The sequence below is a fragment of the Vidua macroura genome, chromosome 23 (genome assembly GCF_024509145.1).
Source record: "Vidua macroura isolate BioBank_ID:100142 chromosome 23, ASM2450914v1, whole genome shotgun sequence".
In the NCBI taxonomy this organism is placed as follows: Eukaryota; Metazoa; Chordata; class Aves; order Passeriformes; family Viduidae; genus Vidua; species Vidua macroura.
In genome coordinates, this window is record NC_071593.1 from 5086358 (window position 1) to 5112544 (window position 26187).

The following is a 26187-nucleotide window of genomic DNA, read 5'->3' on the forward strand; positions in this document are numbered from 1 at the left end:
CATCCCTCTGCTCCGTCCCGCTGCGGCGGCAGCGTCCGCGCCCCGTCCCTGCCCCGTCCCGCTCCATCCCTGCCCCGTCCCGCTCCATCTCCGCTCCATCCCTGCCCCGTCCCGCTCCATCCCTGCCTCGTCCCGCTCCATCCCGACCCCGTCCCGCTCCATCTCCGTTCCATCCCTGCCCCGTCCCGCTCCATCCCTGCCTCGTCTCGCTCCATCTCCGCTCCATCCCTGCCTCGTCTCGCTCCATCTCCGCTCCATCCCTGCCTCGTCTCGCTCCATCCCGACCCCGTCCCGCTTCATCTCTGCTCCATCCCTGCCCCGTCCCGCTCCATCCCTGCCTCGTCTCGCTCCACCTCCGCTCCATCCCGACCCCGTCCCGCTCCATCTCCGCTCCATCTCTGCCCCGTCCCTGCCCCGTCCCGCTCCATCCCTGCCCCGTCCCGCTCCATCTGCTCCGTCCCTGCCCCGTCCCGTTCCAGCCCGCTTCTGTCCCGCTCCGTGCCGTGCTCATGGGCCGGCCCTGGGCGCTGCTGTGGTGCCTGGGCTGCCTGGGCGGCATCCCGGGCTCCTCCGGCGAGCACTACCGCTACCTGTGGAGGAGCTGCTACCCCTGCTACCTGGGGCGAGCGGGGTACCCCGACCTGCGGCCAGGTACGTGGGTGGCCTGGGAAGGTCCCTTCAGAACCAGGCTCTTGGCGGATTCTGTGTAGCCGGGCTGGGGCTCCCTGCAGGGCTCTGCCTCGGGGGGCTTGTCCCTGGATCCCTCAGCTGCCGATGGAGGTCCCAGGCTGGCGGCCACCCAAGTGACAGACTGGTGACCTGGCTGTACATACGGTATTTGTGCCTGTGCTTTGTATTATTATATTTATTTTTACATCATCATCATCATCATCATCATCATCATCATCATCATCATTATTATTATTATCATTATTATTATATTTTTATTATTATTATTGTTATTATTATTGTTACTATTGTTATTGTTATTCTTCAGTGCATTTCTTACTCTGAAAAATCAGTTCTGGCCGAGGGGGAGAGAAACAGGAGTTTCTTCACATCTGTTGCTGTCCAGCTGGGTTAAAGATAGCTCCTGTGCCACATTCCTTAAAAAGCCAAATGCATGCATTCTGCTAGGGTCTGTAGATTCGTTTTTTCCTCAGCTCCAAAGGATCTCGCCCCAATCCAGGGCAAAAAGTGAGATTGGATACGTTTTTAACAGGAGAAAATGGTGCCTTTCTCTGCCGGTGAGGCTGTGTGTTTGCTGGGGCTGTGCGAGTGCTGCTCAGCAGATTCTCCCACAGGACAGGGCTCGGTGTTATTTGGGGTTGGGTTTTGTGCAAGGGGAATCCTCTGGCAGCAGCGGCCGGAGCCGGGAGCTGGGCACGGCTGGGGGATGCAGGCAGAGGAGCCGTGTCAGGGATCACTGCACTGGAACATTCAGCCTCAGTGTCTTTTGGAAGCCAATTCCCAGCCTGCTGCAGCGTGGGAAGTGCTTGGCCAGACTTCCCATGGAGCAGGTGGAAGGATGGAGCCCTTGGTGCTCCCCTGGCACGTGGCTCACGTGGGGTGGTGGCTCTCAGAGCCAGGTGTGAGTTCTGCCACTGCACCTCCCCTTCCTTCTCTGTGTGCTCAGCTGCCTCCACGGCAGGAAAAGCTTGTGGGGATTTAGGAAATAATAGAGAATATGTGAAGGTCACTAAGGACTTGAGATGCTTGGGCGTAATGTAGACATCAAGGAATGCATTATCTCATCCTGGGATAATGCTAATAAATAAATGCCCCAAGCAGTCGGTTATAAAGTGATATCAGAACGGTTGTGAGATGTGCCAGACCTTCGGAAAGGGGCGAGTCGCTGCTTTGTTATTTATAGATCAGATGTTTGTCTCAAACTCAGATCGTGTTTGCTGTCTCCATCCAACTGTGTTGGCTCAAAGTAACTCTCCAAGACAAGCTCCTGAGATCCAGCTTTGTGCTGGATCCAACCTTCCCTTCCCTAACGCAGAGTTCCTCAGATCCTGAGCCTGTTTCTGCTCCTCTCAGCTGCATGGACAGGTAGCTCTGTGCAGGCTTGGCTTTATCCCTGCTGTGAGGTACCTCTGGGGCTGCACAGCTGAGGGGTTTTCTCACCCTAAACCGGTATCACTGCAGGTTTGCTTAATTTGGTTCATTTCTCCTTCACTGCCTGAGCTTCTCTTAGACATGTAAGAGGAGTTCCCTTGGTGCGCTTTTAGAGTCCCAGATGTTGTCTTGGTGTGATTTTTAGGGTCTTTGTGCTGGTTTCCCTGCAGTTCCCATCTGCCCAGCCAGCACACACGTCCCCACAGCCGTGTCCCCTCAGCCGGCAGCTGCCACAAGGCACAAAGCTCTGCTGTGTGCGCATCACCGGCAGCTTTGGGCGCGCCAGGAGAGGGAGGAGATGCTTTGTGCAGTACCGGCGTGGCTCTCACTGAGGTCTGGGTGCCTTGATGTGCCCCGTGTGTGCAGACAGGGCTCTGCTGGGGCCCGGTGTCGCTGCAGGGGCCGATGGCAGCGCTGGGTTTGTGTCCTTACACAGCCGCCCCTACAGGAGGAGCTTTGTGCTCTGCTGGGGACTCACATCCATCAGCACAGTGACGTGGGCCTGGTGCTGTGATATCCTCTCTGTGAACCTCTAAAGCAGCCAGAAACCAGCAGAGCTGTTGTTTGATCGTGTTCCATTGGCTCCTTCAACAGCGACCTGCATTTCCACCCGGGGCTTCCATTCCCAGGTCCGTGTCTGGGAATCCACAGGGAGATCTTTCACTCAGAGTGACAGCCTGCACAGGGAACAGGGTAAATCAGTGATGAGAGAAGGTTGGAGAGGGTGAGAGCAGCAGCAAGCCCAGAGCAAGTCCAGGTGCTTGTTGCTGCGTGCACCTCTGCTCCGTGCTGAGTAATTCCTAATTACAGCCCCATCCCGAGGCACACGGGAGCACAAGTGGGAGCTGGGCCACTCTTCCAACCCCACTGCTCGGGGGCAGGAAAAGGTGAGCTGAGGACAAAGCCAGGGACTGAGGCAAAGCAGAGTTTTCACTGCAGCAGATTGTTCTAAAGTCGATGCATCCATTCCTGAGTTCCTTTGGAATCTGCTGCTGGGGATGGCACAGGTGGTGTGGGAAAGCTCTGGGCATCTCCCACCTGCAGTAGATGGAATTCTGGCCTCAATAGCTCACTGCAGCTCTCTAAGTGCTTTCTCAAATGCCTGGTTTAGGATGAGATGAAAGCTGAGGGTGTGGAGGTGCTCTGACTGCCCCAAATAGCCTTTTCCTTCCCAGCCATCCTTCCTCAGCCTAGAGGAGGAAAAAACTTCCAGGCTAGCAGAGAGGAGATGAAGCATTGTCCTCTCCCATGGCCTCCTTGCACTGCTGGACCTTGCCATGTCTGCACACAGGGAGTGTGGAATAACAGGGCATCCGAATTCCTCAGGTTATTCATGTTGGGACTGTGTGACACATGCAAGAAATGAAGGAATGCAGAGGGTTTTTTCATTCTAATCTGTGTCCATAGTGTGGGATGGCTGTGCTCCCCTGCCCAGGAGCAGGAACTGTTGGGTCCTCTCCATCCAGTCTTTTTGCTCCTTGAAATTGCTGAATTATCTTCAACAAACTGGTACTGGAAAGATAGAGTCACTAAATCCCACACATGCTCATCTGGATGGATTTTAATTAACCTTTTCCCTGCAGCCCTGCTCTGTAATCCAGGCTAATTGCTGCAGGGATTAAAGCCTGGCACTGCTGCTCTGCCAGACAGAGAGAACCTCCGCAGTGTTCTCCTGCCTGTGCTTCCAGCTGGGATCCATCGCCTCCTCCTCAGCCCTGCAAGGAGATAAACTGCCTCCCTAGCAAATATTTAATACTTTGCAGAGCTGCTGTTGCCACTTTCTTCCCCCTGACATGTAGCTCTTGTTGGAGATGAATCAGTATTCCTTCTGGAAGGACCTGTGTGTGTTCAGGGAGTGCAGCCAGCCAAAGCAATCTCCTCACTCTGTGCCCCTTTTTTTGGGGTTTGTGTTCACCTTCCCTGTGTTTGATTGCTGTATTACCTGTGTTAGTGCATGTAAGTGTCTAACCAAACCTTTTTTTTTTGTGTTTGTGTTCACCTTCCCTGTGTTTGAATGTTGTATTACCTGTGTTAGTCCATATAGGTCTCCAATCAAACTTTTTTTTTTGGTTTTGTGTTCATCTTCCTTATATTTGATTGCTGTATTCCCTGTGTTACTCCACGTAGGTGTCTGAGGTTTCAGGGATTGTTTCTGCTCAGGGAAGAGGCTGGGATGAGCCTTCCTTGCAGAAGACATGAACTGCAGTTTCTTTACACAGCAGAGATAAATATCTCTGCTATCTCACTGGTCCAAGCCCCACTCCCCAGCCCTTGCTGCGTTGGGCTCCTGCCTCAGTTGGCTTTGCCTGGTACCCACTGCCCTGTGCATGCAGAGCAGGGCTTGGCAAACTCTGTCCTGGCACGGCTCTGGCTTGCTCAGAGTCAGCTGAAGAGAAGCCTGTATGCTTCTCATTTTCTCTCCTTTGGTATTATTAATTTCAACCAGATTTTGTCAGCTCTCCAGTAGGAAAATAACCCCGGCGTGCCACGAACCGCAGCTCACACGGTGTCACGTAGGGCTCCGGGTCCTGCTGCCAGGACCTGCACCAGGGGCAACGTGACCCTTCACAGAGCAGCTCCTCCTGGCCCTGGGGGCAGCTCCTGCTGCTTCCCAGTCCCTATTCCCAGCTGACTCACTGGCTTGAGCCTCAGGCACGCCTGGAGGTGCTGCTGCTGCCAGGGTTGGCCGGTGGATCTGCCCTCTCGCTGCCCCTGGGGACAGTTTTGTTTTGGTCACACCATCGTGCAGGGTGTCCCAAAATCCCCCTGGTACTGCAGAGGAGATCGGAGAGGCTCCAGGAGGGACTCTGGGATGGGGTGGGTTACGTGGGGGTGGTGGCAGGGAAGCTACAGCCGCTGTCCCGGGCCAGGAGGGGGTTGGGATGGGGACAACCCTCTGCAATCACGGAGATTTAGAGGGTGAAAAGTACAAAGGGGGAAGAGGAGACACGGAGAGAGGAGATGTAAAATTACTGAGCGTGAGTAATGGGGTGAAAGTAAGAAGTTTACTCAACACATCACTAAGTTTCTTGGACAGTGAATTCTCAACAGTTTCAGATTAGAGTTGAAGGGAAGAAATGGAATAGTAATTTAAATTCAGACCAAGAAACTTTATTATACTACACAAGACCTTCCCAAACCCCAGTTTTCCTGTTCTTGAGCTGAATAGAGCCAGTTCTGTGTATCAATAGCTAATCCTGCCCAAGAAACGAGTAGGGTGTGCCTCAGGGACTCTAGGGCTCTGCAGTATCCCAAGTGTGTGCAGAGGAAAATGATTTAATCACAATTAGGTTGCTTTGACCAGCATCTCAGACTCATGCCATCACATTTTTCCCCTTGAAAAGCCACTTTGGCTTTGGCTCACTCTTCATGGAGCATCACTCAAAGCTTATGTTTCACCTCAAAAATCTATTCATTTTCCTTTCTTTCAGTATTAATTGTCTTGAAAAAAACAGGAAGAAAATACCAAAACCTCCTAAAAGGCTCAGTCCACTGAATAAAGCAAAGGGCTGGCATTAGAGAAATGAGCATTGTGCTGGGTTAATGGAGACCACAGCTGCAGTGGGAGCTGTGCAGGAGGAGCCCAGCATGGCCAGTGCAGCAGGACACCCCAAGACAAGGTTGGGGGTTCCCTGGGAATCACTGGGACAGGAAGGGTTTTTATGACCTCTGAGCTTTCGGTTTTAATGTTTTAGGCCTTGCTAAGGAAAGTGCTCTGAGAAAAGGGTAATTTTGTATCATCACTGCCGAGCTCAGAAGACTCAAACAGGCGTCGCCTTTCCCACTCTTCCCGTTCCATGCCTGACCCAGACCTTCCCTTGCTGCTGGCTGATTTTCTTGGCAATTAACCTGATGAACGTAAAATTTGGCTCAGCCGAGGCAAATTTTCTTTGGTGCCCTTTTCCTGCCCAGTGGGAGCTGTGGGTGAAGCAGAGCTGGGCTGGGGCACCGGGCACTGCTGGGGCTGGGCTGGGCACGTTCCTGCACCTCTGGCGTGCGAGGACACGGCCGGCTCCCCGCCCCGTGATTCACTCAGGAAATGTTTCTTTATCTTCTTAGAGATGGGAATTGAGCTCGGCTCAGGGCTGTCCTTGCTGGGAGGGGCTTGGGTGAGCTGGAGGTGAAGAAAGTGCAAAGAGAAACCCAAAGAAAAACCCAAACGGAGAGACCCAAAGCTGCTGAAGTTTTTCTCTCCGTGGGGGAGGGAATGGCTGGTTGGGTGCTTTGCTGTTCGTGGGGTGGGATCTGGTTCCCCTCTCTGATCCTTTCCAGTCTGAAAGGCTGTGTAGGTGCACAGCTGTGCACACCCACAAATGGCAGGAATTAAGGAACTGTGCAGCTCTGTCCACATCATCTCCATGTTTCTGATTATGGCACAGGAAGAAATCCACCTCAGAAACTTAAAATTTCCTTAAAATTCCTCAGAAACATAAAATTTCATAGTTTACACTTCCTTGCTTTGACTATGAATTAATCCATTACCCTGGAGTCAGTGGGAGAGGTGACCATGGGCAGGTGATCAGGTGAGGATGTTTTGTGCTGACTGACAAATGAAACTGGGTTTTTGTGGTTGTTGTTCACTGATTGCAGGTTTGCCCCTGGAATTTCACAAATAGCTTGACTGACTGAACATAACAAAATGGCCAATCTTGTTCCCTCTGCTTTCATTCCTCAGATCCGGAGTCGGGCAGCAGAGGATAAATATTCCTGAGCTCAGACACCCTCCTGCCCACTCTCCTGAGCTTTTGCCCACTTTTCCCTTGTGTTTTTTTGCAGATGTTGACGAGTGCCAGGTGCACAATGGGGGCTGCCAACACCGGTGTGTGAACACCCTGGGCTCCTTCTACTGCGAGTGCCAGCCCGGCTTCCGCCTGCACACGGACGGCAGGACCTGCCTCGGTAAGGCTCCCCTGGAAATCCCGTGGCAATCTCCCTTTGCAGCCCTTTTCCTACCAGCAAATCCATGGCGGTGTGCAGAAAACCTTGATTTCCTCACTCCCTTCATCCTCTGTGCCCTGAATGTGAGGTAATGCTGATGGGCTGTGTGTTCCTCTGTGTCCCTGTGTCTTCCCTCACGGTTTCTGTCCCTGGGTTCAAAATATTTGCTGCTCTTCCCTGTGGTCACGTAAAACTGGGGCGGCTTTGCTGTCCCTGAGTTTATTCTGGTTCAGGAGAAGTAAGTCCCAAGTGCTTTTGTGCTTCTACTTTTGATTCAGGATATATCAGATATGGCATTCTCAGAACAGCTACATAAATAAAATTATAAGGAATTTCAAGTCAGGCTTCATTTTGACCTCAGTATTTCCCCAAAATTTCAGTATTTTCACAGCATTGCTGTGGGCAGCAGGTGAGACAGACAGTAAATGTGGCTGTGTGTGGAACTGTGGCCATAATAATCCAAAACCTTCTCTGGGATGCTGGTTGTGCATTCTCTTGGATGGTGCTTGTCCAAACATCACCATCCAGGCACCAGGTTTGCCCTGCAGCTGATTTTGGGGCCAATTCCTTGAAATGTTGTTTGCCTGCCCCAAACTGGAGGCTCAGAGTGGAACTTGGAGTCTGCCTCCAGCATCTGTGGCTGTTTTAATTAAACCACTTCTCCCCCACAGCTTCATTTGACACATTTTTCCACTATTTGAGGGATATTTTCATGCAAGTGGAAAGAATTCCTGGGCCATAGTGTTTTCAGAGTTTTCTCGGAACACAGTCACGCTCCAGAGTCTGCCTGTGTGTTCCAGTTGGGAATGGTGATGTGAGCAGGAAAATCCATCCAGGGAAGCTGTACCCACCGTGCCCAGCTCTGCACTGGCTCACATCTGGCCACAGCTGCCTCCAGTACATAATGACACCCAACCAAGTGAGATTCAAGGTGCAAGATCCCCATATTTCGCTGGGAAAGTCCAGAAGGAAAAAGATGGCAAATAAGGGACAAAAAAGCCAAGCCTGGCAGCCAGCACTGAGCTCCAACACTCGTGTTGGGGTGACGAGCTGCTGCTGCTCACATGTAAGTGTGCTGTGGTCTGTCATCTCCTAATTGCCTCTGGAATATGTTGCTCCCTTTCTTGTGGTGATCCCGCAGCCGCCTGCGCCTTGCGGAATGAAACGTGGGACAGGCTGACATCAGGAGTGCCAGCCCCAGCCCCAGAAGGTGGAACTGTTTTCAGGGAAAGCCTAAAATGGATCTCTAGAGGGAGGAATCTCTTCTTTAAGAGGAATTTCCATCGGTTTTTTTCACTCTCCAGGCTTCCCTGCTGGGGTAGCTGAGGGTCCAGGCAGGCAGGGCTGCCCCGCTCCGGCTGCCCCTGCCCAGCGCTGCAAACCTGCTTTGCATTGAACTCGTGAGCAAACATTAGCCATAATGTGCAGTGCTGGAATTCATCTGCCAAAAGGGACAGGTCTCTGTTCATGAAATCTGATCCATAGGAGTGAGTGGGGCAGCTCCCAGAGCTCTGGGGAGCGGAGCCTGCAGGATCTGCAGTGAGTTTGTGGTGCTGGTACCCCTGGGATCCAGAGCACCCAGGAAAGCAAAGCAGACCAGGCAGGGCAGACAAAAACCTCTCACTGCATAATTATCTAATAATGTTTCTAGAATATCAACAGAGCAGGATCTAAAATGGGGCTTGCTCATTTCAGGACTGGCTTTTTCTCTTTACATATTTTTGCCTGTCCATGTGTATATGTCACACCTTCACAGAACTCTGTACTAACCCATTGAACCAGTTGTGGGGAGGGGTGGAACATCTTTTCCTTAGAAAAGCTCAGAACAGAGCACAGGCTCAGAGGTGCCTCCTCTGCTGGTGTTTGTGGCTGTCCTGTTGTACCCACAGACACCAGGTTGCCTTGTGGTCGGTTCTGAGCTCAAAGCTGTTTTTCTCTTCAAGCTGGGATGTCCTCTCATTTTCTATGGAGATTCTGTGCTGATAAAACGCAAAATATTGTGACTAGATATAGGGAATAGGCTAGGAATGAAGGGAACTGGAGACAGTGAGCATCCATCCATCCATCCATCCATCCATCCATCCATCCTTGTCCTTCTGCTGAGGAAAGCTTGCAGCTCCACGCTGTGACAGGCACAGATTTGGGCAGTAGGAAGCTCCTGACAGCCCCAGCGAGAGCGTTCTGGGTACAGAAAGGGACCTTTGCAGACAAGTTTCTCATTAAGGGCTGTCAAATCACTGATCTCATTCTTTAAATGCTTTCTGGTCCCCACAAAACCCACAAAGGCTCCGATGATGGATCGGCAATCCACAATTCCCCCACAACGCGCCGGCGTGGCCGAGGCAGCTTTCCAGGGTTAGCTGGTACCTGGGGCTGTGACTCAGGAGGGCACAAAAATGGCTTAAAACCCCTTTCCTGTGTCCAGCTCTCAGCTGGTGCTCTGCAGCTCCGTTGTGCAGGATCCTTTTGTTGTGTCTTTGTCCAAATCGCTGCTGAGAGAGGGAGAAAAGGACTGAAACAGAACAAAGAGAGGCCTTGGGCGTCCTGAAATTACCTCTTTCTTTATCAGAACCACATGGGCAGGAGGCAGGAAGCTGACATCTCCAGGTCCTTCTCCACTGTTTCAGCAGAGGGATGCAGGCCAGGCTGAGGCAAAGGGGTTTAATGGGAGCCAATTGCTTTTGTTGGCCTGAGGAGCGGGGAGATGGTCTGGATTAACACACAACATGTTTCTGGAAGTTGTCTGAGGTTAGGATAAATCAGTTTGGGATTACATTATGGATCCCTGTTTATATTAGGAGAACTTCAAATGAAGAAATCTCAGTGATAGGGGTGATATAATGAACAGAAGGACCATGTCAGGAGGTTTGTGTGGGCTTGAACTGTGTGTGCAGGGACCACGTGTGCTTGGTGGGGCTTTTCATTTTGCAGACAGCTCGCACATTTTAGGGAATTTGACTTTTTCTTTGCCCAGTCACACATTTTTTCAGCCTTTTCTTAGAATTGCTGGGGGTTTGTGTGATGCTGCAGAAGGAACACCCTGCTCAGTTCTAGTTACAGCTGCTCACAGTCACCCTCAGGGTATCAACTCGCTGCTTCTGGTGGCAAATCTCTGAAGGAAAGGTGAGAGAGAGGAAAGAGGAGAAGTGAGAAGAGAGAGGAAAAGTCAGAAGGACAGCTGGAGATCAGGTATTAAATCAGCTCCTGTGTTAGGCTGCAGCTGCTGCTGCACAGATCCACTTCCCAGGTGCAGTCAGCAGCAAAAACCTCCTTTGCATCCCTCTTCATCCATTTCCCAGGCCTGAGAGGGTCAGAACCTGGGAGCAGCATCTTCCAGCAGCACTGCACTCCCCTCAGACAGCGGGGCTGGAAGGAACCTCCCTCTCTCAGACACTGAAATATCATCTGTGGAAAATCTGTCTGAGCTGTAATTACAAAAACCTGTGTGATGTACAGGATGACACTGGGCTTGGCAGCCCTGTCACAGAAATGTTAAGCTCGGCAGAGCATCTGGGAATGGAAATATTTTTAGAGCGGTTCTGTAAACAGAATAAAAACCCCGAGCAGTAATTAAAACAAGGCCAGCAGCGAGGTCTGCTGGCTGTGACTGCGAGGAGCCAGCTGAGGAGACCCAGCCTCACATGGGCTCTCTCTCCTGAAATCTCGAAAGTCTGGAAGAACCCAGACTTTCGATTTTTTTTTCAGTTGTAGGAGTTTGCAAGGAGGCCGTTATTTAAACTTCAAATTCATCCAAATAACTGCATCCTGGGAGGTTATTTTAGACATAAGATGCATTGGCTTGTTCCATGTTGGCCCAGTGCTTTTCCCAGATGAAGGAATGTTTTGGCAGGCATCAGCATTGTTTGACTTGTTTTCTTTTTTATTTTAAAAAAAGGCACTCCAACCAGCACATTATTTATGGCTATTTTTGAATATATGTTATTAAACACTTAAATATATTGGAATATTTTTAAATGACCACCCATCTCTGCTAGAGCTTGAGTAGTGTAACTCTGACCCAGAGCTTTTCAGGAACGTTAAGTATTTCTGTTGTTTCCTTCCAAACGGATTAAAGGAAAAAATGCCAGCACAACTAACATAAACCCCGAGTTCTTGCTCCAGCCTTATGTTTTGTATGGCAAAATCTTGACCCTGTCAAGCTGCTTTTATTCCCCCAAATGTTGTTTAGCTAATTAGAGGCATAAAATGAGAAGCTGAGTTATTTTAACATTTGGAATGAGAGTGATCGTCAGCTCTGAGTCAAAGCTTTTTTTTTTTTTCTTTTTTTTTTTTTCCTTTTTTTTTTTTCCTTTCTTTTTTTTTTTTCTGGGAAGGGTGTGCAGAAAAAAATGAAAATACATATTTTTTCGTTTTTTTTTTTGTCCTGAGCCAAATATTTGTTTTCACTAATGTACAAGAGCAAGGACCCAACTTGCCTTGGGATTCAGAGGTGTGTTACAAGCAGAGACTTCTGCTGGCAGCTGCTTTCCAGGCCCTCCTGCTTCCAAAGCTCTGGAGGTTGTGGAGGGCACCGTGATCACCTGAAGGATCAGTCTAGGAGAGATGGTTTTCATTAGAGATATTTTTAGCTTTCCTATAGGATTCCTCTGAGCCAGCACATTAGTTTATTCTGGAGTTTGAAAAATAGGTCAGAAACGTGTGAGACCAGAGCTGATCGTTCTGCTCTGCTTATGGGAGCCAGGGCTGGCTTTCCATCCTGCCCCAGGGCCAGCTTGAGCCATGTTCCACCAGCCCAGTGGGTTGTGACACTCTGGTGGCTCCTGAGAGACAGAACAGGGTTTAAAGGCCAATTTCCCAATTCTCATAAGAGACACCTCTCTTTGGAGAAGCTCAGTGCATAAGGAGTTGGGTGGGTAAACTCAGGAGACATCCAGTGCTCCAAGAGGGGACTTGTATGGCTTTGGAGGCGTGACATTATCCCACAATGACTTCTCCACCAGAATCCACTAATCCAGCTCCAGACAGTCCTTCCCTGTTTTGTTTCCCAGCTCAAATTCCTCCTGGATCCGAGGTCGATGGTCCTGGAGATCTGCAGTAAAAACAAAGCTTCTGACACATTGCCCCGGCTGCTCGCAAGGTGCTCACATCCCAGTTAAACATCCCACTCCTCTGCTGATCCTGCAGAGACATCCCACAGTACAGGAACAGGAGGAGGAGGAGGAGGAGGCTGTTCCCAGGCTGATTAATGATAGCAGGCTTGTGAGGAGTCCACATGTTGGGTCACGGGGTCTGTTTTGTGCCGTAGCCCAGGCAAAGCCTTCTGTTTCCTGACTGCTTGGAATCTGCTGGGCTCCTTGTGCAAGGCCACACAGAAAAGCTGTGGCACGGCCAGGAGCTCCAGCTTTTGTCCTGAGCCAAATATTTGTTTTCACTAATGTACAAGAGCAAGGACCCAACTTGCCTTGGGATTCAGAGGTGTGTTACAAGCAGAGACTTCTGCTGGCAGCTGCTTTCCAGGCCCTCCTGCTTCCAAAGCTCTGGAGGTTGTGGAGGGCACCGTGATCACCTGAAGGATCAGTCTGGGGATGAGGTGGTCACAGGGTCTGTTTTGTGCTGTAGCCCAGGCAAAACCTTCTGTTTCCTGACTGTTTGGAATCTGCCGGGCTCCTTGCGTAAGGCCACGCAGAAAAGCTGTGGCATGGCCAGGAACTCCAGTTTGGAAGCTCAGTTCCCAGTCCTGCCTGCACTGAGGATGAAATCAGAGCTCCTGCTGCTGGATCTCTGTGTGCTCTGTCTGGGTGACAGCAGCAGGGACCCCACGTGCCCCGGGTTCCACACAGAAATCTCCTGGTCAGAGCCCTGAGCTGGGGGTTGTTACACCTGGTCCAGGTGTGGACACGCAGGATGGATCTTAAAACATTTTCCCCTGAATGTTCCCACAACTGGCAGCACCTGCTGGGCCTCGGTGACTTTTGCACATCACGGAGCCAGAAACTCAGTTTTTGTTACAGGAAAACCTGCATGTGCCTGAGCACAACTCTCTGAGCAGTAATGGCTTGAACCAGCTGTGCCACTGCACCTGCAGGGACTGTCCTGGAACTAAAGCATGGGAATTTCAGCAACAGCACAGAGGTCTGGCTGCTGACACGGCGCCCTTCGGAGAGGGCGGATGCCTGGCAGGAAGCCTGCTTCCCTCCCATGTGGTGCTGGACAGGAGCTGACCCAGCTCCCTGTGTCCTGGAACCACCTTCAGGGAGAGTGCTGGGGCCTCTTATGGTGGGAAAGAACCATTTTAAGGGGAGATTTAGGCTGGGCATTAGGGAAAAGTTCTTCCCTGAAAGGGGGATCAGGCGTTGGAATGGGCTGTCCAAGGAGGTGGTGGGGTCACCATAATTTATTCTACCCAACGCTGTTGAGCTGATCTTGCCTTGAAAGAGCAGGGTGCCCACCTGGCACGGTGGTGGGTGGCCTGTCCTGCACTGTCCACAGGCTTTTGCAGCACCAAACCCCACTGGATTTAAGCTCCCACTTAACACCCTCCTTGCTCATCAAGTTGGCCACGAACTTGTCACTGAATGTGCTCCAGTCTTCAATTCACAGGGTGTGCAGTCTGCCCTGGTCCTGTGCAACAGGTGCCCTTCACTCACTCGGGTGCCAAACCTGTGTCCCTGTGTCCCCAGGTGCCACCCAAACTCCTTTTGTGCCAAACCTTGTGTCCCTTTGCCTCGCAGCTCTGAACTCGTGTGCCCTGAACAACGGTGGCTGCGAGCACGACTGTGTGCAGGTGACCCTGGCCCAGCACCGCTGCCAGTGCAGGCACAACCACCAGCTGCACGAGGATGGCAAACGCTGCGTCCGTGAGTCCTGGGGGGCTGGGGAGCCATGGATTCCAGCTGGGAGCTGTGGGATGGGGATGCTCAGATGTCCAGCAGATCAGACTGGGGGATTTCCAGTAAAAACTCTCTGTGTTTTGTTGTCATGGACATGTCCTGTGGCTTGTTCCAAGGGATGGGAAAAGCTGGAGGAGTTGTAGCCAACAAAAATGAAATTGTATGAAGGCACAGGCTGCCGTGGGAGTGGAGGGACAGCAGAGCGTGGCAGTGGGGTGGGATCTTCTCCCTCTCTGGCTGACCTGCTCCTGGCTCAGGAGGTAGAGAAGCTGAAGGGGACAGAACACAAGGTTGTTCTTGTTCGTGGCAGTTGGCATTCAAAAGGCAGGAAGGAGGGAAGTCCTGAGCTGTGAAGTTGCTACGGCAAAAGGAACAGCTGGGATGTTACAAACGCAGCAGTCAGTGGGGTTTGGAGCATCTGTCCTGGTCCTGGGGCAGGTCAGAGACTGGCAAACCTCTGGGTAGGAGCACTTGGAGCAAAGTGCCAGCACTTGCTGTGTAATCTCTGCAGAGGGATGTGCCCATGCCAAGCTTCTGCTGGAAGGGTTTTACCCAGCTTAATTCCAGCCTTCTGCAGGATCTCACAGCGTGTACATCCCAACGGGCGGAGCAGGGATTTTCTGCCTGCTGCAGAACAGGCTTTCACAGACTGCAGGCTTTCCTGCTGCTCTGCACTCTGCTCTGCCACAAGAGGCAGGATCTGTGTGGGGTGACCCGGGCTCTGTGCTCTGCCTGCAGTGAGGAACCCGTGCTCTGACAGGAACGGGGGCTGCATGCACCGCTGCCACAGCCACCGCGGCCGCGCCCGCTGCGAGTGCCACCCCGGCTACCAGCTGGCCCCTGATGGCAAGGCCTGCGAAGGTGAGTGCCCTGCAGAGCTCCCCTGGAGGAAAAGCTCTGTGTCTGATGGGTGAGGGAGTGCTCAGTGGGAGCAGAGCGGAGGGAAGCACACGCCTTCCCCTGGGTGGCTCAGGTGGTGTCTGTGCAAGAGCCCTGCTCGAGCTGGCTGCAATAACAGAGCTGCTCCAGGGGAGATTCAGGCTGGGCATCAGGGAGAAGTTCTTCCCCAAAAGGGGGATCAGGCGTTGGAATGGGCTGTCCAAGGAGGTGGTGGAGTCACCATCTTTTATTCTTTATTTAAGAATAAACTGGATGTGGCACTGAGTGCCATGGTCTGGTGACAAGGTAGTTTTAGGTCAAAGGTTGGACTTGATGATCTCCAAGGTCTTTTCAGACCTAACTGATTTTGTGATTCTGTGAATGTCCCACTGTCATGTGAGCCCAAATCCTGGGAAGCTTTACAGCAATTCCAAACTCTTAACTCTGTGTCTTTGTTGGTCTGGACCCCAACGAAGAGTTCAGGGTGCAAGAAACCAGTGCAGAACTCAAATACCATAACAACAGTCCTTTGGAAGGATGTTTAAAGTTCAGCTTTCTCCCTCTCTCAGATGTGAACGAGTGCCTGATGGGGCTGGCCATGTGTGCACACCAGTGCCTCAACACCCGGGGCTCCTTCAAGTGCACCTGTAACCCGGGCTACGAGCTGGGGGCGGATGGCAAGCGCTGCTACCGTGAGTACTGCGGGCCCAGCTGTCCAGTCTTAATTTCCTTTTGCCAGGGTCGGGATTAAATGCAGGAGATGGTATTTCTTGTTGGGACTCAGATGTTTATCAGTTCTTATCTCTGTTACAGTCTCACAAACCCTGAGTTCTACAGAACTTCACCCTAACAAACTAAAAACTTGAACCCTATCACTCTCTCTCTACAAGGCCTTTTAAGGATAAACTGTCTAATTAAGAAATGGCACCTAAATTATTTTTACTTTTAACCCAATAACCAACCACTTGTGGCCTGCAATGCAGGCTTTTTATCCAATTACACAAAACCACCCAAACCCATGAAGATGAAGGTGAAGGAGAAGTAGAAGAAGAAGGTGAGGAAGAAAGAGAAGAAGGAGAAGAAGAAGGTGAAGAAGGAGGAGAAGAAGAAGGAGAGAAGAAGAAGGTGAAGAAGGAGAAGAAGAAGGCAAAGAAGAAGAGAAGAAGGTGAAGAAGAAGAAGAAGGAGAAGGAGAGAAGAAGGTGAAGAAGCAGGACCAGCCTCCACCCTAAAACCTCCATTTTGCTTTATATATATTCCTATATTCTAAACCCTTAAACTCTAAGTTTTCCACCCTGTGATATCACACACTTTTATTCAAACTCCACAGCCACAATCCCAGTTCTACCATTCCATTTTGGGAGCCTTTTCCACGGCCTCAGGTTAAATTCAGTGTTCTCTTGGGGGTCAGTGCCTGGCAGCACAGAAAGTCTGAAACTCTCAGCAACCAGGGTTCCAACACTGAGCCCTGCCCAGCAGGACAGGGCACACCTGGGCTGCTGCAGGCACATGTTTGTCACTGCCCTCTGGGAATCGCCAGGGCCAAGCTGTGGCAATCTCTGCTGAAGGATTTCACAAGCAGTTTTTGGGCTGTTTACTTCCACAGCAAGATAAAAACCTTGGCCTGTTCTTTAAAGTCACCACAAAGCCACTTTAGCTGGTTAAGGCAGTTGATTTGGAGCCATTTGGCTTCAAATAAGCCAAGTTCTCCTCTTGGGGACTTTGCTGGACAAGCTCAGTCAGCTGCAAATGTGTCACTGGAGGAACTGAGCCAGTGAAGGGATCACATCTGCTCCCGTCAAGGGAAGAAATAAACTCTGTGATGCAAGAGTGAGCTGGACTGTCCTCACAGCTTTATGCAGCTGGTGCACCCCAGCAGGGCCAGGCTGAGCCAGAGCCACCAGCCCCTCACAGATGACAGCCACCGTGGCAGTCCCAGTGCTGGCAGCTGGTGTTACTGGGAGCTGTGAGGGTCCCCTTGTGCAGCTGCTGGAGCTTGGCAAGGGTAGGAGGGCAAGGCTTTGCAGGCCATAAACGGGTGTTGAAAGGCATCAAACAGAGCAATATGGGGCACCAGGATGATGGCATGAGGCTGAAGAGCCTAAAGTATGTACACAGCTTTCTTCTTAGGGACACGGCCAATCTCACACCAGGACACTGACATTGCCCTGGGGTCAGCAAAGCAGCCTTTCCACATGAAAGGTTTCTCCCTGCCCTTCCTAGCACGTTTCTTTTAAGCAAAACCCTGTTTGTGCTGCTTTAATAAGAAAAGGGAAGAGAGGGATGACAATCACGTTGTGAAATCTGGAAAAAGTCTTCCACTGTGGCACAGCTTTTGTTTTTGACAAGCACAGATCCGTTGGGAAGCATCAAGCTCCCTTTCTTTCATCCTCCTTGGGTCTGAATGCACGAAAAACTCAGTGCTCTTGAAGGCAGAAATTGTTTTCCTGAGGTTCAGGACTGAGTCAAAACTCCATGAAACAAGTTCCTTTTAGTTTAAGAAAGCTTAATTAACTAGACAAGTTTACAGAACCCTTGCCAAGCTCGGATGATCTATGGCTGCAATTGATGTTTGCGCCGACTGCTTTTGACATGTCAGGAGCTAACGATTCTCGCTGTAGGCATCTGGATGTTTCCCTGCTTAGCTGTGTTCTGCTGCTCCCATTTCTGCCTGGCACCAGAACAGCTCTGCTCTGAGGCTGAGCCAACTTTTGGTTGGCAGCACACGCTGCTGCTTGGCAGGAGTGGGAGCAGTTTCATCCGCAGCCTGTTCGTCCCAGAGACTGTCCAGAGCCTGCTCCACAGCTCCGTCCCTGAGAGGCTGCGTGAGATCCAGAGGTTTCTTTTTATACCTCACTTCCCAGCCCAGCAGTGGCCTCTGTGCCGAGCTATTTCCATCCTTTCCCACTGCAGATCCCCCTCCTCAGCAGGGATGCAGTGCCAGGAGCTGGTGGGGGCACGGCACTGGGGGCAGGCAGGGGCCAGCGGTGTGTGCAGATGTGTCCCACAGGATCCTAACCAGGCTGCCTTTTCCAGGGATAGAGATGGAGATTGTGAACAGCTGTGAAACCAACAACGGGGGCTGTTCCCACATGTGCCACCACACCAGCTCTGGCCCAGTCTGCACCTGTAACTTTGGCTTTAGGCTGGAAGAGGACCAGAAGTCGTGCACTGGTAAGGAACAGGAAAAGGCCAGACCTTGATTTCCAAACACATCCCAGGTAAAGATGAGGATCCCTCTTGGGATCTTAGGTCAGGATCCCTCTTGGTTACTGTGTATGTGCACTTCAAACAGGCTAAAGAGGATAGAAACTGATGGGAAGTGAGAGCAGATGAAATATTGCTCTGCTCAAAGATATCCCCAAACTTCCCTCAGGATATACTTGGACAGTACTTATGACAGTAATTATGACTTCCAAACTAATTAGTTTTTCCCAGATGAAACTTCCCTAAGCAGGCGTCAGTTACAAGTTACCCTGCTTGTAAGGACAGGAAACCTGTAACCACAATCCCCAGCTGGGAATCAGAATGAACTTCCCTCAAGGACTCAGGATTCCTCCCTCGATGGGGAGGATGATCTGTTAACACAAAGCTCCCTGGTTTCAGGAGGAACTCGAGAATTCTGGCTCAGCATTTGGCAGCAGATGAGTAAAAGCTCCCCAGAACTAGTCAGGGAGCAGTTTACCAAGTTCCTGCCACCTCTCTGCAGTGTATTAACACCCTTGGTTTCTCATTTAGATATCAATGAGTGTGACACCGGTTCTCACTGTTGTCAGCAAGACTGCTACAATTACCCTGGGGGCTACGAGTGCTCCTGCCATGCCGGCTACAGGCTCAGCACCGACGGCTGTGGCTGTGATGGTGAGTGCCAGCACCTGCCTGGGCTCCAGGCAGGGCCAGGGACACACAGGGAATAGGTCCCTCTACTTCCAATTTGCCTCTTGTCACTCTCCTCCGTTTGTTTAGTGTTGGGCAGCTCGGTTCTAGCCCTTGTGCCCAGCCCAGCCCAACTGGAGAGGGGCAGTGGGATTTTTGAACACACCAAGGTCAGATTGGGCTAACCCAGAGTGAGTTGACCCCATTAATTCACAAAAACCATTTGATGTTCAACCCCAGAGGGCAACACTGCCCATCACTTTCACCCAAGGGATAAAGACAAATAGCAGTGTCTGTATAAAACACAGCCAAGACAGTGACTAATGAAGCTTTTAATTAGGAGAACAAGAAATTCTCCTACCTGGTTGAGAACAGCCAGGCATTTCTTCCAGATTCTCCCAGCTCCTACCAGTTTTCCTGCCAGCTTTCTGATGAGTCACCTTCTCAAAAGAAAGAATGTGGGGAAAAACCCCCCCAATAATTGTTCTCACTTCCAAAACTCTCAACATTTCCCAGGGGAAGGAGCCAAACACGCCCACCTGCTCCTACACAATTAATAATGGATGGGAACTGAAGCCCAGCACATTTTTTGTTGAAACCCAGGCATCCCTAATCCCTGAGGTGGTTTAACTCCATTTTTAGAGCCTATGGCTTCACATATTTAACAGAGAGGATGCCACCAGCCTATAACTGCTGCATGGCCGGGCCCCTGTCGCTGCTCCTGTCCCACTGGAGTGTTTTGTAGATGTGGATGTGTTTTGTAGATGTGGATGTGTTTTGTAGATGTGGATGAGTGCTCTGCAAACAACGGTGGGTGTGAACACACGTGCCAGAACCTGCCAGGGTCGTTCCAGTGTGGCTGTGACATTGGGCACAAGCTGGATGAAGACAGAAGGAGCTGCATCTGTAAGTGCCTCGTCCAAGCTGCCTCAGGCTGGGCAGTGGGTCCCTCCTCTGCCTCCTCTCCGAGCCAGGACCACACAGAGTGGAGCTCCTTAGCCCTGCACCTCACCTCTTTCAGCTCCTTCACAGCACCTGAGCAGTGCCAGTGCCTCAGCCCAGCCCTGGAAAGCTTTCCCAGACAGGACCAGTCCTGTTTCAGCCTCGTTCACAGCACTGTCCAAAGAAGTGCAGGGAGCTCTGGCACAGCTACACAGCCTGCAGTGTTAAACGCTGCCTCCATGTTAAACACACAGCCAGAGCCACCACAGTCTGCTTCCACAGTCACCAGCCTCTACAAATTTTCCTTGTAAGAAATAATAGATTATTTATTTGTAGCAGTACAGAGATCTTGAGCTCACATACCTGACCTGGGCCCTCTCTAGCCAAAAAATCCCTCAACAAACAACCTGGGAAAGCTTTAGAGGTGGCAAAACAGGGCGAGCTCAGTGCTGCAAACCCGAGAGCCACAGAGAGTTCTGGTTTCCCTTTGCTGCTGCAGAGCTCCTGTCCCACTGCTCAGCTCCCAGAGACCTCGCAGAGCTCCTGTCCCACTGCTCAGCTCCCAGAGACCTCGCAGAGCTCCTGTCCCACTGCTCAGCTCCCAGAGACCTCGCAGAGCTCCTGTCCCACTGCTCAGCTCCCAGAGACATTGCAGAGCTCCTGTCCCACTGCTCAGCTCCCAGAGACCTCGCAGAGCTCCTGTCCCACTGCTCAGCTCCCACTGACCTTGCAGAGCTCCTGTCCCACTGCTCAGCTCCCAGAGACCTCGCAGAGCTCCTGTCCCACTGCTCAGCTCCCAGAGACCTTGCAGAGCTCCTGTCCCACTGCTCAGCTCCCACTGACCTTGCAGAGCTCCTGTCCCACTGCTCAGCTCCCACTGACCTTGCAGAGCTCCTGTCCCACTCTTCACCTCCCAGAGGCCTTGTCTCATTCCCACTGTGACACTGTCACCTCTGTCCCTGCTCCCCAGCCATCGAGGACACGGTGGAGGCCCTGGATGGCCGGCGCCCCGTCATCCGCCCCATCCCTCACGTGGCCATCCTGCGGGACGAGTTCACCCAGCTCTTCAACGACGACTACGAGGAAGAGGAGGAAGAGCTGGAGGCACGAGGGGAGCACACGCTGTCAGAGAAATTCGGTGGGCATTTTGCAGCAGCGGTCAGTGCCGTGCTTTGCTTGGGTGCAGGAATGACGGTGCAGGCCGGGTTTATTTGTTTGGTGAACACACCGGGCCTGTTGAGTGCCTTTTCTGCGTTTAGCTCTGCTGCAGCCTCCACACGGGGAGGCTCCAAACTGCCCAGGGTGCTGCAGCAGCCTCGGGGAGGTTCTCACCCGTGGTGCCTCTCGTTGCAGTCTGCCTGGAGCACACGTTTGGCCCCGACTGCAGCCTGACCTGTGACGACTGCCAGAACGGAGCCACCTGCAGCGCCGAGGGCAGCGGCTGCCTCTGCCCCGCCGGCTGGACCGGCGTGCTCTGCAACCAGAGTGAGTGCAGCTCCGTCCTCCGCTCCGGGCCGTGCAGTGGGGGCAGCCCTGCGAGGCTGTGGCCGGGCTGAGCCCCATCTCCCTCTCCCTCCCCAGCTTGCCCGGCCGGCACCTTCGGCAGCAACTGCAGCCAGAGCTGCCGGTGCCAGAACGGTGGCACCTGTGACCCTGCCACTGGCACCTGCCGCTGCCTGCCCGGCGTGGCCGGAGAGCTCTGCCAGGACGGTGAGTCCAGCCTCCCCTCACCCTCTTTGTGCTGCTGGGGGCTATCTCTGTCCTCCTCCTCCTCCTTCCTGGTGCCAAGGTGTTAGCAGAGATTTGCCATCACTTGACGCAGTGCTGGATTTTCCCCAGCCAGCTCCCAGCGCTGGGCCAAGAGTGGGCTCAGAAAGCAGCACAGTCTGGGATGCAGCTGTAGGGCTTAAACTCCACAGCACAAGTTGTTAAGTGTCCAGAGCAGGAGCAAGGATAAGGGAGAGGTCTTCAGTATGGTTTCCAAAAGGATTTATTCCGTGGAAGGGTCAGGGACCAAAGACACAGGTGTGTAAGTGTTTTTAAATGGGGATGGTTTAAGGGGAGGGGACAAATCAGCAGCTAATCAGAGATACCCTGGGGAGGGGTAAAGGGCAGGGTTCACAAAAGCACCTTCCAGTGAGGGAAGTGGAGGGGGTTTGGGGGCATCGAACTTTAGGGGATTTCTGACAGGGAATTCCAAGCAGGGGGTTGGCACCAGGTAGGATTGACAGGGAGCTCAGGGTAGATTGACAGTGGGGTGGGAGGGTGTAATTTGGACCAAACCATTACCTTGGGCAATAACAGAACATGCCATTAGGAGTAAAAACACACTGCAACCATCACTGGATAAATGGTGGTTCTGGCCATGGCTGGTGCTGCTCTCAGATGTCCCAGATGTGCTTCCCTGAAGCCTGGAAGTGTTTCCTGTGGGGTTCCCTACACTGGTCCTTTGGTAGCTGCTCAGTGGCAGCACCTTTCAGCTCTCTTGTTGAACTGTCCCAGTGACAGCGGCTGGAACACATTCCTGCTCCATCTGAGTGCATCAGCCACTGAGTCTTGTGTGGAAAAATGCCATTTTAAGCAGCAAAAGGAGTGGTAACTGGCACTCTGTTCCCCCACAAAACAGTGCTCCAGGTGTTCTGTCTTGTCTTTGCACTCAAAGTCCCTGTTCACTGCTCATCCATGACTGGGGCAGAGATCTCTATTTCATGGGGCATTGAGTGGCAGACACAGGAAAGAATGTCAAACCCACGATTTCCACAGTTAATTTCCATGGAAAACGTGGAGGTATTTTCCACCACAAGCATTGGAAAGCTGTGACAGCAGTAGTTACCCAGAGTACCCAAAGGAGGTGCCACTGCTGGTAGTGCTCATTTCTCGTGCCCAAAGGGTTAAAATTTGGGGGACATAATTTGAAAACCAGAAAGAGGGAGACAATCAGAGGTTCAGACAAAAGGACTTCAGTCACATGTTGGGAGCATATGGGAACTATTACTGAAGGAGGAGAGTGAAGCAGAATGCAAATGAGCACAAGAGATACCCCGACCTCTTCTTTCTGCAGGAAGGAGGTGATTGAGGGGGACAGAGAGAAAACAGGAAGGTAAAATGAAAATAAACAATGCAGAATTGCTCACTTGTCCCAAGGTGGCATTTCCTCTGCTCCTCTCTTCGTAGGGACAGGGCACGTGCTGCTGGGCAGAGCACTCTGCTGACACAGCCGGTCTGCCATGTGCTTCCAATATCGAGATTTTAGCATAACAGAGAAAAAACAATAATTTTATTCACTTAATAGTGCAAATATCCCTGTGGTTTTTCAACAGGAGCAGCCTCACTGGTTGCTTTCTCACAGAGGACAGCCTTGACCTCTCAGAGCCCTGTGGGTGGGTTATTTCTGTCCCAACCAGCAGAGTTGCTGGTCACAGTGAGTGCAGAGCTGATGGGTGCCCTGGAGCACCACGACAAGTGGCAGCAAGTGACATCCCCTGTGACACTGCACAGCTGATTTGGAGCTGGTGCAGGGACTCTGATTGCTCTCCCCATGGCTGCATCCCTTCCCTGGGTGCATCCCTGCCCTCACACAGCTCCAGTTCTGGTGTGTTTCTCTCAATTAAAACGATCTGCTGAAACTGGCTCATCTTCCCAGGAAACCTCTCTCTGTTACTAGGGTGCCCCAAGGGATTTTTCGGGAAGCACTGCAGGAAAAAGTGCAACTGTGCCAACCGGGGTCACTGCCATCGGATTTACGGAGCCTGTCTGTGCGATCCCGGCTTGTACGGCCGCTTCTGCCACCTGGGTACGCTTGGATTGCCCCTGGATTCCCCCCAGATCCCAGCCTTTCTGGGAAGGAGCTCTCTGCCCCTCGCTGACCAGCTCTTCCCTCTCCCTGCAGCGTGCCCCAAGTGGGCGTTCGGGGCCGGCTGCTCGGAGGAGTGTCGGTGCCTGCAGCGCAACTCGCGGGACTGCGACGCCAGGGACGGCTCCTGCCGCTGCAAACCCGGCTACCACGGCCAGCGCTGCCAGCACAGTGAGTGAGGCACACGGTCACACGTCCAGCTGGCTTGGGAAAAGAACTCTGAGGTCATCAAACCCAACCTGTGACCCAACACCACCTTGGCACCCAGTCCATGGCACTCAGTGCCACATCCAGGCTTTTCTTAAACACCTCCAGGGATGGGGATGCCACCACCTCCCTGGGCAGCCCATTCCAATTCCCAATCACCCTTTCTGTGAAGAATTTCTTCCTAATGTCCAGCCTAAACCTCCCCTGGTGCAGCTGAAGGCTGTGTCCTCTCGTTCTGTTGCTGTTCCCTGGGAGCAGAGCCCGACCCCGCCTGGCTGCACCCTCCTGGCAGGGAGCTGTGGAGAGTGATGAGGTCTGTCCTGAGCCTCCTCTTCTCCAGGCTCAACAACCCCAGCTCCCTCAGCCGCTCCTCACAGGATTTGTGCTCCAGACCCCTCGCCAGCCTTGTAGCCCCTCTCTGGACACGCTCCAGCCCCTCCATGTCCTTCCTAAATTGGGGGGCCCAGAACTGGACACAGCACTCGAGGTGCTGCCCAAGCAGTGCCGAGTGCAGGAGAAGAATCACTGCCCTGCTCCTGCTGGCCACAGGAGGCCATTCCTGATCCAGGCCAGGAGCCATTGGCCTTCTTGGCCACCTGGGCACACGGCTGGCTCATGTCCAGCCTGCTGTCCATCAGTCCTGCTGGTCCCTTTCTGCCCGGCTGCTCTCCAGCCCCTCTGTCCTCAGCCTGGAGCGCTGCAGGGGTTGTTGTGGCCAAAGTGCAGGACCCAGCACTTGGTCTTGTTAAACCTCATATCCCTGGATGTGTCCCATCTATCCAGCCTGTCCAGGTCCCTCTGCAGAGCCCTCCCACCCTTCAGCAGATCCACACTCACACACTGGCATCATTCTGTTCCCTCAAAGCACCCCTAGAACATCCCCCTTTCTCCTCCCATGGCCTCTTTTCCCTGTTAATTTCCTCAGGGGATAGCTCTGCCTGCTTTCCACCCTCCCAGACTGTCTCACCTCTTGCTCACTCAGGAGCACGCCACGCTCACACTCAGCCACGTTCAGTGGTCAGCAGGAGCTGTGTGGTGGGTGGGGACAGCTGTGACAGTGGGTGGTGGGGACAGCTGTGACAGTGGGTGGTGGAGCTTGGAAGGCTGCTCAGCACCCAGGGCCGGGCTCTGCCAGGGGCAAGGAGTCATTTCAGAGCTTCCTTCTCTCTAATTATGGCTGTTCACAGGCTGTGACCCCGGGTATTACGGGGATGGCTGCAAGAAGAAGTGTAGCTGCTCTCCAGGAGTGCCCTGTGACCCTGTCACCGGGGAGTGTCACAAGGAGTGTCCCCCGGGCTACCACGGCGAGCACTGCGACCAAGGTAAGGCAGGGCCGTGCAGGGCAGCTCTGTGTGTGCTGGAAACTCACCACTCCTCACCATTTTGCTTCACAAAACGACACAAAAGCACTTCCAGAATCCCCTGAGAGCCCTGGCCCACTGCAGATGGTCTGATGGGTGGCCAGTAGAGACTTCAGGGGACACAGGAGCTGCCATCCACGGGTCTCTGCTGCCTCTTTAAAGTGGGAGAGAGAATTCCTGGTATAAAATGAGCCTGATTCAGAAAAGGAGAACAAGGACTCTCTTCCCCCTGCCACTGGACATCTCTGTGTTGGTAGATGGAGGTGATTGGGATCTAATTAACTTTCCCTGGCCTTGATGTCTTTTCCCTTCCAGGCAATCCCTGCCCAGCACAACAGTATAACATTTTCTGCTCTGTTCTCTATTTTTTAATTGAAACTCTGTTTCATTTGCAAGTGCAGAGGAGTATTTTACATTTAATTTACATGAGGATTCAAACTTCTGCCTCTGTATGAACCTCCTAGAGCAGTTTTGTGCTCTTCCCATGAAGGGCCAGTTGATGGGATGGTGACTGAACTGCCCAGCTCTGTGTATGTCTGACTGTGTCCAACACTCAGGCTCTGAGGGTGCAGATTTCAAGATCTTGGGGGTGGTTTGTGTGCCAGAGAGCTTCACTTTGAGCAGACAAAGGTGCTTTGAGAGAACCTAAAGGCAGTGAGTCATTGGACCGAGGTGATGATTACAAAATATGAACATAGTGTTTGGAAAAGAACAAGTTCTGCCAACCACAGAGCTGAGTGGCGACTGAAAAATCAACCCACTCCTGCTCTTGTGAGGCTGGGGCCTCCTGAACCCACTTCAGCTGGTTAGGTCCTGCAGAAAGTGCAAAAAATTGTACACTTGGAGACAGACTGCAGCAGCAGAAGACTCTGCATGGAGAGGTTGGAAGTGGCCAGCATCTGGACTTGGATTGGAGCATCCCAGGAGTTTCTGCACTAACTGATGTTTAGCCAAGCACTGCTTCTCCCCAGCCCAGCAGTTGCAACCCTCAGCCTCACTGATCTGCCAGCAAAGGGTCGTGGTGCAGAGCCCCATCTCTGACAGGACTTGGTCAGGACAAGAGCTGCAGAAAGCAGCAAAAATCCCAATGCAATTGCTACCATAGTGCTGGAAGGAGAGATGGGAGCAGCTCCTGCAGGGCTGTGCTCCCTGGCAGGGTC

At 52.4% G+C, this 26187-nt stretch overlaps 1 protein-coding gene across 1 annotated transcript in view; it reads left to right on the forward strand.

The window, feature by feature from the left end:
* Positions 1-509: 509 nt before the first annotated feature.
* Positions 510-26187, forward strand: part of MEGF6 (multiple EGF like domains 6) — a 40285-nt gene continuing 14607 nt past the window's right edge. The window contains exons 1-14 of the mRNA XM_053997248.1: positions 510-651; positions 6898-7020; positions 13752-13877; positions 14649-14771; positions 15359-15481; positions 17825-17962; positions 18527-18649; positions 19448-19570; positions 20577-20744; positions 20960-21091; positions 21188-21316; positions 23271-23399; positions 23496-23630; positions 24854-24988. Coding sequence (XP_053853223.1) covers positions 510-651; positions 6898-7020; positions 13752-13877; positions 14649-14771; positions 15359-15481; positions 17825-17962; positions 18527-18649; positions 19448-19570; positions 20577-20744; positions 20960-21091; positions 21188-21316; positions 23271-23399; positions 23496-23630; positions 24854-24988 — 1849 coding nt within the window. The remainder of the gene's footprint in view (positions 652-6897; positions 7021-13751; positions 13878-14648; positions 14772-15358; positions 15482-17824; positions 17963-18526; positions 18650-19447; positions 19571-20576; positions 20745-20959; positions 21092-21187; positions 21317-23270; positions 23400-23495; positions 23631-24853; positions 24989-26187) is intronic.